Here is a 15884-nt window from a genome sequence, read left to right on the forward strand (position 1 = left end):
TTTCTACTGCTAAACCAGCTACTTTCAATATAACTGTATTCAATCCACAGCTAACTTTTATTCAGATTGTGGAAATTTAATAGGCTTCTATTTTAGAACATTGCCAACAGTACATTTCTTAGTTTCATGACGGTAATTTTATACTCACGATTTGTTTAAAGATAAAGTTTCCATTTCCCTCATAATTTATTATTCTTGTGTAAAAAGCATAACTGCCTTCCAAGTACTAGACATGCAAGGTCTGGTGAAGAGATATCTTGGTTTGGATAGCACTGGTCAGTTCGGCTTTCACCACCAGACAAGAAGGCTAACCTAGGATTACCAATTCATTTTTTTAAACATTTTAGTCTATTTAAGACTCATTTAAATAAAAGCCCATATTTTTAGAATTAAAAATCTGACTGCTATGCATCTTGGCAAAACCTTTTCTTCCACCTCCAGCCTTCTCAAACACACAGCCCCAGGCTGGCCAAGCTCCGTAGTGGTGGCTGGTTCCCCTTAATACACTGACCCCCAGCAGTTCTTCTGGGGATGTTAAATGATGAATTAAAGGTCTCCTTAGGCACAGAGCCAGTCTCCAGCAAGCAATTAAATGCTCATGGCTTTGCAAGTCTCTTCCCAGAACAGTTTACCACGCTTTCTCAAAGTGCATCATTTGAAAGTGTGCCTTGGGGGACGTCCCAAGTGTGTGATGCACAGATGTGTCAGGACAGCACGGCAAGGGACCCAAACAGCAAGGCGAGTAAGAAGGGACATTTTCAACTAACCCTGTTAAGCCTGGTGGGTGGGAGACACTGTTCATTGCAAAACAATGGGAAATTTTGAGATTCTTTTTGAAAAGTTGCCTTTAAAAATATGAATCTCCAGAATTTTAACAGGGTTTTTTGGTTTGTTTGTTTTGTGGTGTTTTTTTTTTTAAACATCAAAATAACTGCTTCTTTTGGGATTCATGATGAAGTCAGTGCCTCAGGTTACCAAAAAAAAAAAAAAATCTAGATGATACTCTCATACCTAAATGGCAGTCTTAATCTGCAAGTGATTTAGAATGGCGTATTTCATACAAAAAAAACCCTTGCTGCTTTGTTTGCAAATTGGAAAATACTCAACTGCTTATTGCGGAATTGTGGCAGTCTTAACAGACTCTGTTACTTACTTTCAAGCTCTGTGACACAGAGTGATGAAAAAAGGGGGAGTTTGGAAGACTGTGTATATAGGAAACAAGAAGAGATGCTTTAAAAAGACACTGTCAGATGGGCTCAGTGTCACTTACTTTCTCTTGTCTGTATTTGTACTCTCTTTCCACTTAGTAAGAAGTCACTTCAAATGAACAGACCATGCCAGCAGGTAAATTAGGAGTCAAAATGAGAATTTCTAATTTTAAACCATAATACTCAAATTAAACCTGCTATACTTCCTCTCCATGACAGAAATGATACTGGAGGACAATAAAACTAAATAAAGAAAACTCCCCTCTACATAAGGCAGTCCATCTTTATTACCTCTGCTTTATTAACTTGAAACATTCCAGATCCAATCTACCTCACTGTACGTAATGGATTTTGACCTCAAAGCCTTCAGTTCCCCCTAATCAACATCTCCCTCCTTTCCAAGCCAAACAGAGCAGATGCAAGGCCTCAAAGCCAAATTCTGCTCATGCAGCTTCTCCGACTTCAGTGGAGTTTCACTTTCACAAACTAATCAAGTCTGTAGTATTGCGGACACCTTGATAGTGTCAGCATTCAGCGGCACATTGTGCTCTTGAACAGACAGAATGCATCTTCTAATGAGAACCTGGCAGGAAAACTAAAATCCCTCTCCAATACCAATGCACAACTTGCACTGTTATTTGTAACAGATACAGTCAAAGCACTCATAGGATTGACTGATAGGATGCCAAATTATTTACAGATCTCTTTGGCTAAGCCAAAAGTTATGCTTAATAATGTACGCTTTAGAAAGCATGACTTTACTTTTACACATTTACGAATGCAGGTGACTCTACATTCTTCCATTTACAGTGAAGACATCTAAAGAACTCACACCTGGATTCTAACTTTCTATAGGAAAGGCATGAAGGAAGTTTAATACCTGATACTGCAGCTTTTCCAGTCACAGGTGTTGGTGTAGTCATCAGAGAAGCAACACTTACAACAGTAGAAGTAGCAGTCTTATTCACTACTGATGAAGTAGACTGGCTCTGGCTTATACAGATTTGGTGTTGTTGTCCAGATGTTTTTGCTGTAGAAGCTCCAGAAGATGACGAACTGGAACCTGCATTATCTATTTGCTGCATAAAAGAGGCAGAGAAGGATAACAAATTCCTTTTCATGTCATAGATGATTCAACAATAAGCACAACGAGGGAGTATCCGGAAGTAGCAAAACCAAATGTCTGTCTGTCTGTCTATCTATCTATCATTAAGAAGCAAGAGGTTCTTGAAGCACATGTCCACAAATCCATATACAGTGATGGTACATATAGAATGGAGGCTGTTTCAAGCAGACAAAGTGAAACTGTGCACACAGGAACTGCTACCACAACTGCTTTGATAGTATCTGGAGCCAGGTCCCTTAACTTCAGCAAGCAGCTAGGCCTCCAGATGAGAAATTTGACCCAGGAATGTTTCATGTTTCCCTGCTGCTCAGAAGTCCAGAGGTATCAGCAGAGAAATGGGGAAAAAAGTTTGGGATAAAGAGACTGGACGGATTATACTGGCTGGAGTGCAAAAGTTGTATTACAGAATATTGGCAAAGTTGTTTCTCACCTGGGCCACCCCGTTTGTGGGAAGGGCCATGGCAGGAGCAGCAGCCGTGGTGATAACACCTCCTGATACTCTCAGCACAGTGGTGCCAGGCTTGGAGAGCTGGGATGAGGCAGGCACTGATTTTATAGACCCATCTGATATTTTCATCAGCGATGTCTGTCCACTGGGTGCAGCCTTTGAAAAAGAATTCAGCATTAGGAAAAACGTGTATTTGTTTGGATTACTTTTTTTAAATGACTTAAAAAAAACCCAACACAACAACAACAAAACAAACAAGACAAATGTTTTTTATATTAACTGGAAAATATTTTCAAAATACTTTTGAAAAATGAAAATTGTGGCAATAATAGCTAGAACAAAATTATCGCCTCAGAAATCAACTTTATCAAACTGTTGACTTTGCAAAAATATGCCTACCAATCTTGAATTTTGGATGATCAAGTACAACTACTCCTGGGGAGTTTGGATTTCATAGGGATCACTTGGTAGTTTTTAAAAGAAAGACCTCTGAAGGATACCAAGACCAAAAATTTTTAAGAGCTTAGCAGGTGACCCATTTCTAAGGTTCAAATATTTAAGCACATTTTTGCAGCTGACTGTATTCACTTTTCTAATTCCATTTCACTAAGAAATCCCAGAGCACATCTACTTACTAGCAACCCAAGCTTACACATGACCCACTTTGAGAACAGAAATAAAGCTGGAAAACTGTGGTCCAATATCTGCATATGAAAGTAGGCCTTCATGTGCTTTCCTTATCATAGTACAGCCAGCGTCGTAATTGTACAAAAACCAAACCAAACCGAACAACTACAAAAGGAAAAGCTTTCCTAATGTGTGGCTGTGGTTCCTATAGTTTATCTGACAAAATACTGACTGGTAAGAGAGAAACACATCATTTGCACATTACCTGTGTAAACAGAGCTGTTTTCTGTCCAGTTATCACTTTTAGTGCCTGTCCTTGTGTGGAAGATGCTCCGACTCCTACATTGCCCTGAACAACTGAAGCTGGAGTCAGCTGCTTCCCCGAACTCTGAGGAGAAGGCTGGCCAACCAGAAAGGTGCCCTGCTCCAGAAATAAGTTAGGGAGGTTAGCACTTTGAAACACAGTTAAAAGCCAACAGAAATATAGGAGTGTCAATACAGGATACAAGCCTGTAGCTGTAATGCAACAACATTTCATCTTCTAAAACAAGGCACTGCTAATTACACTGGATGCTTCTGCACTAAGAGTTGGACCCAGTCTTCTCTTCTTGGTGCAGAATACCACTTTCTGATGCAAGGGAAGGGGTGAAAAAGCCACAATCAGTTTCCTGTCTTGTCAGAGGCATCCACTACAATTCAACACACTTCATGCTCTGTAAGTTTATTCTTTGTGACAAAGGCCACTTAGCATGCAAGATCAGAGAGGCTACTGCTGGGCTATGCAAAAGAAGAGAGGAATCAAAACATTCTATCACCTTCTCACTTCAAAATATATCTAGTCCCTGCCACAAAGGCTATATATTCAGAGCTCAGCATACAGAAATCACAGCAACAACTGGAGGCGTGCACTCTAATAACCTACCACCTGAGACCTTGCCACCCTTCCTGCTTCTCATCAGCGTTCAGGTGCTACCCTTCAGAGGCTTCATTTACCCACTATCACACAATCTTCTGTTTTCTCAGTTTTCTTCCTTACTCAGCCTTGCCCTTTCTCTCCAAAAATCATAGAATCATAGAATACCAGGTTGGATGGGACCTCAAGAATCATCTGGTCCAACCTTTCTTGGCAAAAGCACGGTCTAGACAAGACGGCCCAGCACCCTCTCCAGTCGAATCTTAAAAGTGTCCAGTGTTGGGGAATCCACCACTTCCCTGGGGAGATTATTCCAATGGCTGATTGTTCTCACTATGAAATATTTTCCTCTTGTGTCCAATTGGAATCTCCCCAGGAGCAATTTGTACCTATTACCCCTCATCTTTTCCATGTGACTCCTTGTAAAAAGGGAGTCTCTATCTTCTTTGTAGCCACCCTTTAAATACTGGAACATGGTGATAAGGTCTCCCCTAAGCCTTCTTTTCTCAAGGCTGAACAAACAGTTCTCTCAGCCTTTCCTCACACAGCAGGCTTCCCAGTCCTTTGATCATCTTTGTGGCCCTTCTCTGGACCCTCTCCAGCCTGTCCACATCTCTTTTGTACAGCAGGGACCAAAACTGAACACAGTATTCCAAGGTGTGGTCTGACAAGCACTGAGTAGAGTGGGATAATGACTTCTTTATCTCTGCTGCTGATGCCCTTGTTGATGGAACCCGGCATCCCTTTGGCTTTCTTTGCTGCAGCAGCACACTGCTCACTCATATTGAGCTGCTTGTCCACCAGGACCCCCAGGTCCCTTTCCACAGAGCTGCTCCCCAGCCAGGTAGAGCCTGGACTGTGCTGCACTCCCGGATTATGTTTTCCCAGGTGCAAGACCTTACATTTGACTTTGTCGAACTTCATAAGGTTCTTGTTACCCTACTGTTCCTTTATTCTCCTACCCCTACTGCTGTCCTCCAACTCTTATACATACTACTGTGCAAGGTAACTCTTCACCTCTGTCATATCACCTCTCTTGTTTTGGAGACCCTTTAGAGACTCTGCCTCTTCTCCACCCACTGCTTGCTCCGGTCTTAGTCAGTGCTACTTTCTCAGCCCACAAGGAGCCATGAGGGTACCACCCTGCAAGGGGAGGTGAGAGGCAGAGATGTGCCAATAGCAAGAGCAAGTAGTAAAACAGATGCCTGGCAGAGGGGAGAGAGGCAAGGGTTATTACACAGGATCTAGATCCCATAGTCCAAGAATGTTTCGTGTATTACAGAACCACAGGATATCCACATATTACCACTGCAGCCTGAAATGTCAATCTGCTTCAATTAATATGCTTACACCACTGACCTGGGGTGTCTGCTTCAGGATGTAGGATGTATAGGTGAGGTGCTGTGACAAGTTACTGCTTGTGCTTTGGGTTCCTCCTCCTCCACTATTCGTAGAAGAACCAGATTGGAGACCTGTAACCAGAAGAAAAGGCTTGACCCTTTGGTAGCCAGACACTGTCAGCTGCTAAAGCATCCCTGTAATTGAAAACACTTTGCAAGATGCTTGCTGCCACACGTTTTGCAGCTGAATATTATTATCCAGTACAGCACAGTTCAGATGTTCAGATGTGCTGCTGTGCTCTCTTATAGCTCAGCAAATGCGATGAATGAAAGGGGCTATGGGAGAAATAAGGACCACCACTGGGCAAGCAAAGCTCATTTCAGGCTGTTTTAAATTTTCTATCAAAAGAAGATGCTGTCCAACAGATGAACAGTCTTTTCATCGGTCTTTTGCAGGTTATGAATCTGCAGCAAAAGCCCTCTGAATCCCACTGCCTTCTTAATTTTACTTTTGTTGGCTGTTCCAATGCAATTTTGTTTATAGAGTATTAGATCATGGATACCAAGCAGTGGTAATTTGCAGTGACACTTTGATATTGCTCTATCTCCAGAAAGAACAAAGAACTGGACAGTTTTCTTTTGCAGTCTCTCATTGAGAAAACGAGTAAAAAAAAAAATACTTATGGCTCGGTCATAAAAATCACAAGTATTTGCTTATCCTCAAAGCCTGTGAGATTATCTGCTTATCAAGGTTGGACTGCCCCAGCTGCCTCTCTACATCTCAAGCAATGGTGCTCCCATCACAAGTTCTACAGCCCAAAAATACCTTCGCTAAAAGTGTCTACTTTTTCAGTGACACTTACTCTATTGCCATGTTGCTGGTATTTACAGCCTTATATATAAAGCTGAATAATACCTCTTCCTCGCTGCCAGTATCAGAACTGGGAGCAGAAAGTTTACACCCAATCCATCTCCCATCCCAACCCCCAGCCTCAAAAGGAGCATTCTGGAGAAGGCTCACGACAAAACTCTTCATCTACACAGTCCAAAACCTGCAGTATTCTTTCCCTACAGCAATAGCACACTATAAACAAAGTGTTGCCCATCAGAACTATTTTAGCAATGTTATTCTCCAGGTATTTCACAGCAAGTTTGATTCACAAGCCCATTAACAACAAAATGTTTCTGCTGGTCTCAACAGCTTGGGGCCAAACCTTGTATCAATATTCAAAAGACTTCTTTCCCTCATTCCGGATAGAGTATCTTGTCCTTTTCAAAGTTAGTTTCTTATATGTTTCTAGTTTCTCCAGGGTGTCATTCCATTACTTATTACTGCATTCAAATCCATCTCGGTTCTACATCATGAAAATGCAGTTTTGTCTTCCTACAGATCACAATGAAGGATTAAAGACAACCCTTTGCTGCATCTTGAGGAAAATTACACTATCTGCTTTCAGCACAGAGAGAAAGACCTCGAGAGCACTGCATGAAAAAGTTTCATCTAAAACAGAAGACACTTGTGAGACCTCAGTCTTAAAAAGCACCACATACTGTGGTGTTGTGAACAAAGAAACCCCATCCCATTACTGACTTCCACAGTACCAGGATGTTTTATAGCAAAAATGCCAAACGTATTAATTATGCAGTGATTACATTATTTAACTCATTAGATTTCCCTGCAAGACTAACTAGCATTATTTGTGGCTCGCAGTATGGCTCCTTGGGGTATCAGAAGCAGTTTTCCTTTCCCAGAAGGATTCTTGCTGTTGGTGGTGAGGTACAGTTTGGTGCCTGGTGGTAAGTTTGCCAAGTTTGCCAGGTTGGTGGCTGGTAACTGCAGTGTGGCCATCACTAGAAAGAAAGAATAAAAAGAAATAAAACCACTGCTTGCAGAAGGTAGTATGCATGGAAATCTGCACAGGATGAAAGTACTAGGAGTGACATGCAGCTAGCCTTTGATAATCCACACTTCGCTGGCCTAACCACAGATTAACTCCACCAGTGATGCACAGACACTTTTTTGAATAGGTTTGAAAAAAAAAAAAAAAACAACTCTCTGCGTGCAGTACTGCTTACGGCTGCAGGCCAAAGCAGCACAGCCATGGGGTCTACAGGCTTACTCCAGTCCAGAGGCCACACAACACCTTGCAAACAGTCCAGAGCCTGAGCTAACACGCTCAGCTAAAGTCAGCTGTGTGCAGAAGCGGGCAGGGTGCTTCTGCCCACGCTCCTGTAACTGTAAGCATGGGGGAAGATACGAAGATGCAATAAGGACAGTTTGGCTCTTGTTGGTTGGATTTATGTGGAGCCCTTTGAGCATCTAAGAACCACAATGCTGGGCAAAAATGTGAGACCTGGCTCCATGAAAGCCCACTAGGTCTCTAGCACATTCCCCAGCATGTCTGTCTGATACCCGCTCACAGAAAACTGCATGTTTTAAAGTACTTGTGCTCCCTCTTCCCCCTTACAGATGACGAGTTAATATTTTCTTTATTACTAATCTTAGTCAGCCTGAATTTCCCTATAGACCTCTCTACTCATTTTGAAGTTTTTCAATGACACATAGTTAGTTTGCAGTTGAAGAAATCATTATAGAGCCTCAAAGTCTACCCATCATGAGCTATTAACAAGGTGCAAAATTACTCTACCTGAGCCTTGAGATGTACTCTTCTGAGCACCTGTGGAAGAAACTTGCGCTTTTGTTATAGTCTGCACAGGCTGAGCAACAATTGTCCCTCCGCCTCCACTCACAATGGCTTTGGCTACACCTTGAGTCACAACCTGCTTCGGACCAACAGCCTTTGCTACTGAAGAGCTAGATTTTGCCACAAGTATCTGGCCACCACTGATAGCCACTGCTTGTTTCACTGTCGACTGTAAAGCAGAACCAACTGGAACGCCAACAACCTGCAACAAATAAATATTGGATGAAGTGCTGCTGGCAAGAGCAATCGTGAATTCTATAGCTGGTACACCTCCTCCATCTCTAGACATTTCAGGACACTTTATACGTGTCTAGTCACGTATAAAAGCTATTCAGTCAGAAACAAAATTAAATTGGCAAGAAGCCAATCCCAAGTAAAAAGATAAACTGTTAAACACAACTGGGATTTCAGAGCACCCACAAAAGATTAAGTACATTCAAATTACAGGGCACTTCCATTTTTTTCTGATATATAAGCAATGGCTCAATTCCAGCTGAAGATAAAGCTTGCCTCGGCAAAGCACAGAGATCCAGAAATTCAGTTTCAACACATTCGTGGGAACAGAATCCCTGGGAAAACTATGGCCTCAAAGCAGAATCCACAAAGTGCTTCAGTTCTATGTGTTGACAATAACTGCAGGCAAACATGAGTTTGCATACCTGCTCAAACAGTAAAATGCAGTAAAAAGGACAATGAACTGTTGCAAATGCAAATATATGTTTACTTATAAAAAGTGAAAGCTCCCTATGTAGTCTCTTGTGCTTGGCACATGATTTGACTCTATCCACAATAGAAATAGGCAAGAATGGGGACAATTTCTGACACATCTGTCATCTCATCACTGCACGGTTATCATGCCTTCTCAGAAGCTGCATCACTCCTCTCATAGCAGCACTGCATTGACACACTCCTACAATAAAATGAGTTGCCGCTCAAGTAGGACTGCTTCCACCTCACGCTAGTTCTGGCTCAGCCTCCACCCCACTCCCTATTTGTCCTGTTCTTTTTTGTTCCAGGCCTGCAGTCCAAAGAAAGAATTTGCCTCCTCTTACAGAAAGACTTGGATGAGTTTCAGCAAGAGCTGACGATGGCAGCCAACTTCCTGGGTTGACAGGCTCCAGTTCAAAACCACCCCCACCCCACTGTTGCAATGGGTTAGACAGAAGTGGGAGATGTTCCCTGTACACAAACGAAATGCAATAGCACCTGCTCACCCTGCTCGCTTCTCAGGGACTACAGGTGAGCATGGTATGAGCCACTCTGTGCACATGAGGAAACTAGCTACCCATGGTGCTGATGCCTGTGTCTGAGACAGAAGCAACCCTACACCCTTGAGAGAAGCACGAGGTCCTGCAATGAAACCACAAGAAAGCCAGCTCACACCAGACCAAAGATGCCCAAGTGCCTCATACCTTAGACTGCACTGTCCCCTCGCCTGTGCTCACAACCGGCTTCTGCGGTGACAAGGCTAACATGTGGCTCCCTTTTACAGTGACATACTGCTGCACTGAGGTCTGCGTGGTTGTCCCTGTCACTGGTAGTTGGGGCTGCTGAGGCAGCTCTCCCGGCTCCTGCTTTATTATCACCTTTTAAATAGGAAGAAATAATAAATAATAAGAAAAGCAAACACCTTAAATCACCGAGGATCATTTCTGGAACAGCCTGTCTGCAAGAAAGGTCAGGCAACAGTCAGTAAACTCAGACGTGGTTCTTGCACACCATCAGGAAGACTCTCTAACTCAGGTCCAAGATGAGGGCTATTCCCAGCACACAAGTGTGTGAGGGGAGTATTTGTATTTACAAAGAATTCCAGATTTGAGAGGTGTGCATAGAAATTACAGAATCACAGAAATCGCTAGTAATATTCCAACTACTTGTCATACTACGATGGATTTCGCCAGACCTGACTTCTTCAGGCCCTGCATCTCAGAAAGGAGCCAGAACATTTTAAGGTTACGAATTTCTAAGCACCCTCCTGCTCAGAACATGTTCTAAACCTCAGGGTTTTTTTCTATCCTGCGGAATTACAACCGACATTATAGCTATAGATATTGTAAATTATTATAGCTGACATTATTCTCTTGCGTATACGTTTTATGTTTCTCTGCGACAAGCAGAGATCTAATCGCTAAGATCAGTGACTCAAGAAAGGCTGGGTTTTTTGCGTTAGATTGCTGTAGGTACGGTAACTGGTAGGAAGAATTCTTCCACCTTTTACTTGGATCACCTAATATTGACAGAAACAACTTTAAATTCCAGATGGTAACATTTAAGGAAATGCACTCACAAGTGGCAACATCTGACATTCAGAAATCACTATAGCATTTTTTAAGAAGCTCCTGATAAATGTACCGCAGTTTACTTTCACTATATCCCAGTAAAAAATAGCTTTAAAAAGATCAGCCTCAATACGACAGTGATTCAATGTAAAACAAGAAAGGATGAAAGAGGAGATAAAAAGAAAGATCACAGGAACAGTAGAGCCACAGGAAAAGATACATTTTTTGAGAGGTGCTACAGAGCCCTTGGCAGCAAGACATATTGGTTCCAGTAACAGTTTTACATGCACTGGAAGTTATACAGTTTGTGGCACAAGTCAGCATGAAATGGCATAACTGGGCTCCTTGTACCAGCACAAAAGCCGAGAGGAATACCTTTGTAAAAGCTCCAAGTCCTCCAGTGACTGATTTGGGGCTTTGCACCTTGGAATGACTCCCGATGGGACAAAGGGGTGGCATGGTGGCAAACAGAGAATCCTCCTGCTGTGAACAGAAAGACATGGCGCAAAAATCGGTGAAATGTCCAATACAAGAAATAAAACAAGTGACTGCTAATAAAGGGTAGCATGGATCATCTGGGCAGTCCCAAATTACCTGTACAAATAAGCCATTTCCAAAATCAGTCAACACTTAAGTAAATGGAGTGCAACATACAACCTGTGAAGCAAGTTTTATTTGGAAAGTTACATCTCCAAGAGCACTAATGGTTTCTTACTATATCATACACAGGTGAAAGAAATCGAGTTACGCTCCCCCACCAGCTTTTTACACAAAGCATTTCAGAGCTGTAAAATTCAAGTAGGCTGAAGGTGGATTTTATCAATGTGTATAAATACGTGATAGGAAGGTGTAAAGATCGAGCCAGACAACGCCCAATAGCATCCAATTAAAGGACAAGAGTCAATGGGCACAAATTGAAACAGGAAAAATCTGCTTAACTATAAGATTTTTTTTTTTTTTTTTTAATTTAATGGTGATCAAACACTGGAACGGTTGCCCAGAGAGGTTGTGGACTCTCCAGCCTTGGAGATACTCAAAATAAGACCAGACACACTCCTGAGCAACCTCCTCTAGTTCACCCTGCTTTGAGCAGGTGAGTTGGACTAGATGATCTCCAGAAGTCCCTGCCAATCTCAACCATTCTGTGATTCTATAGACAATCTCAGAGAGAGAAAAACTAAGAAGAAACAAGTTACAGAGCAGGGAAAAAGATGTTCAATTTAAGTCTGCAAGCGAAATTCTCTCAGATGAATTTTTGCTCTCCTGTACCTAGAAAGACCTGATGGCACACAGTCTTCCCAGGCAGAACTCACCACTTGGCAGAAACAGTGAGGCCACCTAACTAAATGGAGTAAAAAAATATTTCCACACCTGCAAAATCAGGCACCTGGCATTCCTGGGTCTGAGGCTGGTAGAGAAATCAAATGCATTTGAGGAAGTTTGTTATGGTTCTGTTTTATTTAAATAAAATAATTGTACTCTTTTACAATCAATGTGAACTCCAAAGCCATGGTTTCACAATCACTTGGCCCATCCTTGGGTTGGATCCTAACAAGAAAGCAAGCCCTCAGACTCTAACCTAATACTCCTGCAGTCTTCTTTGTACTGACACATACGGCTGAAAACAGATTCGTTTTCAACCAGATTAGTTGCCTGCACTGGTTCACCGCATCGCTGCGGAACTGGTAGCAAATGGGGAAGTGTGACGACAAGGCTAGAGGCATAACCAGTCCTCTCAACAGCACCCTGCATATCGGTCATTTTAAAGTGGCTGAAGAAAAACAGCCTTAAGCATTAAAAAAAATACAGAGAAAACTAGCCCATAGTGAAGAGATGAGAGGTGGTGAGTTAAGCACAATCTGTAACATCACACTGAGCTATCAGACACCCCCTCCTCTTTAAAGAAACCATAAAATTACAGCTTTTCCACCAACCAGAAGACATAAATCAAAATACATTTCTGTTTACAGAGCTATGATTTTTATATATTTTTTTAAAAATATCTTCAGTTTTTAACTTTGCCCTGGAAATACAGAATTCAACTGTTACTAATGACATGTGCCTACTCTGACTTATTGAAAACCTTTCAGAAAGAACTGTCCCAAACTAGTGAAGAATAAAGACTAATGAATGCTTTTCAACATAGTTAAGTGAAATCCATCTGAGCAAACAGGCTCTTAAAAGCTGAATAGCTAACTGCACACCTGACACTTAAAATGCTACTCCAAACTAATTGCTTCAGACAATAATCTTCAACACTTTTTCCCTAACAGACAAAGGAAGCATTTCTGTTCCAAATGTAAAGTGATTTGCTCTTTGCAGGCTGACTGGCAAACCTCCCCCCTGCCTCCATATCCAGAATTAATATTCTTGTGACTTGGAGACAGGGAAACACGCCTGTTTTCAGCAGCACACCCATCAGTTGCTTTCATAAAGAGCCTCACTGACGCCACTTGCCTGCCAGAAATATCCTTCCTAGCACAAGATGCGGGAGAGATTTTATGTGAGACAGTTCAGCTCCATACCTTTTGGGCTTTGCAGATCAAAAGCATGAACCCTATTTATCACTGTTTGTTTACACATTTGGTTGCTCCACTGTTTACACAAACATTTTTCTAAATGCAGGCAGTTGTAAAATCACTAAATGAGCTATCTTCAGGCTGCTAGGAGCAGCTGCTGTACAAAAATAATGAACAGAATGAAGGTTTTGAGGTAGGCACCTCTGGTTTAATCACAAACTGTCACTAACAAAGTGAAGATCAAAGTTGGCTACAAAAGAGCTTTTTTGAAAGATAAGACACTTCGAGAGCTATGCCCTCCATGGATTTCCTCGTAGAAAAGCAAAAGAGCAGTGCCTTTAACAGAGGTGTAGGCAAGTCTAATTAGAACTGCATGAAGTGACACTATCATCTTGTATAATCACCACGTTCTCATATGGCTCCATCTGTTAGACACAGTAAACCTTCAGATAAAATGACAACCAAAAGAACTTGCCTGAAATGCAGAATTTATAATACTAAAAAGCCCTATTTAATAGGAAGCTGGATTTTAAATGGAAAGTACACATCTAATGAGAACATTACCTTGACAACTGAGGTGACAAAACCGCTCCCATGGGTCTTTGATACAGGAGATCCAGTTCCATGAGAGGCCTGACAAACACTGGTTAGTTTGCTGGTTGGGCTCCCTGCGCATCAGGAAATAAAGCAGATGTCAGGTGAGGGATGGGGAGTGGTGCCGCTGAACTCATGAAACCTCTTCTAACAAGAAACACGGCATTTCATTTCGACTCTGTATTCTTCATGAGGTACATCAGCAGGAGTTGGCATGGGCACAAAACAAATCCACTACCAAATTTCCACCTGCACAATCCACACCCCAGAGAAGGTAATCTCCACTTGAGCTGTTAGCTGCAAGGAAATAGTCAGGCACCTTCCTGGGACACTGAAGATATCAGCTACAGGTGTGACTATGTGAAATTAGGACAGTAAATGAGCTGCCAGTCAGAACTTGCTGTTGCAGATGTAACCCCAGAAGCCCTCTGAACCTATGCTAGCCTCGGACACTGGCATGGGGAAGGCCTGGAGGAGGCTGGAGTGGGAGGGAAAAGGAAGGCCAGACAAAGTGAGAAGTAACAAGAGGAAGGGACAGAATGAGGTAGGGAAAAGGAAGAAACAGAAATAGGGAATGAAGACAAAGGCTCCTCTGTCTGTGGAAGACTGCTCTTGCAAAATCATCATAGAGAGATGTGCGCCACAGCACTCTCCTGTCCCCCTGAAACGGATGAGGGTTCAGTGGTACACCTATCCTGCGTTATCAGAGCATGTTAACACCACTGTTGCTCAGCAGCAGTTTTGTTATTGCTGTTGGTTTGGTTTATTAGCTTTGTTTGTTTAAGAGATGCCAAAGCCATGGATTACACACATGAAAACACGGTCTCTCATACGGTTGAACTATAATCTGCACTTAAATTTAAAAGTAAATGAGCAGCCATTTCTTGCAATAATGGGGTTTAGGAAGGCTTTTTTTCACAGAGCATGAAGTTTCAGATCTTGCTCCTTTTTTCAAATATGATCTGTGACTCTGTCTGTAATATCACATTACATTCAATCCAGCCTGGCTGCTGTTGCCAAAAAGCCAGTTCTGCATTCTCTCTTGCTCCCTCATATGAGGGGGGAGGGGGGTCTGGTGATGAGGCTATGTGACAAAACTCAGTTTGGGGAGAGGATGGTATTAATCTTCTGCTCTGCCACTGATCTGATCTGACTTGTGCAGGACATGGGGGAAGCAACAGGAGCACAGGGGAGGAAGAGGCAGCAGGCAGTTTCTTCCAGGCCAGTCTGTACTTACATCACACTAACATGGTGGGAAACTGCATCTTTAGTGGCATTAAGACTTGTATGTCCAAACCATCTGGTGCATCTACAGATCCTATCCTCCACATACAAATCTCTACTAGGAGAACATGACAGTTACCCAAACCATGATAAACCACATATGCAGAGCAGACAGTCAGGCTGGAGGTAGAGAAGAAAGAGTAAAGAAAAAAGGCAGAAAACCCCCAACCAAACAAAAAAAACGCCTATTGGTGAAACAGCCTCAGTGTTACCAAGAAAGCCCAAAACATACTTTTAAAAATTCAGCTATGACTATGCTCTCCCTACCAGTTCCCTCTGTGATAAAGTTAAAATGAACACGACAGCTGTGTTCCCTCAGATAAAAGGAAGAACTGTTACTAAGAAAAGAATTACTGCACTTTCCAACCACGCCCAGTGAACAGTTTGCGTGTTGCATGGATGCTGCAGTTCACCACATGGCTCTAAGCATCCTTCTGAGATGCTAGCAAGCACACACACATACACAAACAAGTGTGTTTTTAAATAGACAGTGGTTCTTGGCTACAAATCACAACACATAAATGACTTTCAAAGTGACCTTTCCTCCAGCCCCAACACAAAGATTACCAATTGACTCCCATACCCATCACCCATCCCCTGCAGTTCAGCCCCCCTCTGACCCTAGTCTTATGTCACTACTGAAACACCGAGGGAATCCAGTTAGAGGAATCCAAACCAGCTGGAATCAGACCAGCTAGAAGTTGAGAGCAGTAACAAAAACTAACACGGCTGTTATCCTAGTAACCCAGGTCTACTCAACCACTTCAACACATCTAGAGCACTGTACACTGGAACTTAAGACTGATCTGCAAGTCGTTGCAAGCTCTCCATGCTTTTTGCC

General features: G+C 42.4%; 1 protein-coding gene across 8 annotated transcripts in view; it reads right to left on the reverse strand.

Moving 5' to 3' along the window:
- YEATS2 (YEATS domain containing 2) overlaps nt 1-15884 on the reverse strand; it is a 51066-nt gene that overhangs the window by 14737 nt on the left and 20445 nt on the right. For 6 of the 8 annotated variants that reach the window (XR_014229078.1, XM_082320556.1, XM_082320553.1 and 3 more), the window contains 9 exons: nt 13730-13833; nt 11022-11129; nt 9780-9953; nt 8311-8569; nt 7352-7513; nt 5682-5794; nt 3675-3830; nt 2765-2938; nt 2089-2287 (listed from right to left, as the gene is read on the reverse strand). Coding sequence is in view for 7 of the 8 variants with exons in the window: in XM_082320556.1 (XP_082176682.1) it covers nt 2089-2287; nt 2765-2938; nt 3675-3830; nt 5682-5794; nt 7352-7513; nt 8311-8569; nt 9780-9953; nt 11022-11129; nt 13730-13833 (1449 nt within the window). In the remaining variant the exon portion in view is untranslated. The remainder of the gene's footprint in view (nt 1-2088; nt 2288-2764; nt 2939-3674; nt 3831-5681; nt 5795-7351; nt 7514-8310; nt 8570-9779; nt 9954-11021; nt 11130-13729; nt 13834-15884) is intronic. The other 2 variants (XM_082320552.1, XM_082320555.1) reach the window with 2 other exon arrangements.

Source organism: Platalea leucorodia (assembly GCF_965183815.1).
Source record: "Platalea leucorodia genome assembly, chromosome: 8".
In the NCBI taxonomy this organism is placed as follows: Eukaryota; Metazoa; Chordata; class Aves; order Pelecaniformes; family Threskiornithidae; genus Platalea; species Platalea leucorodia.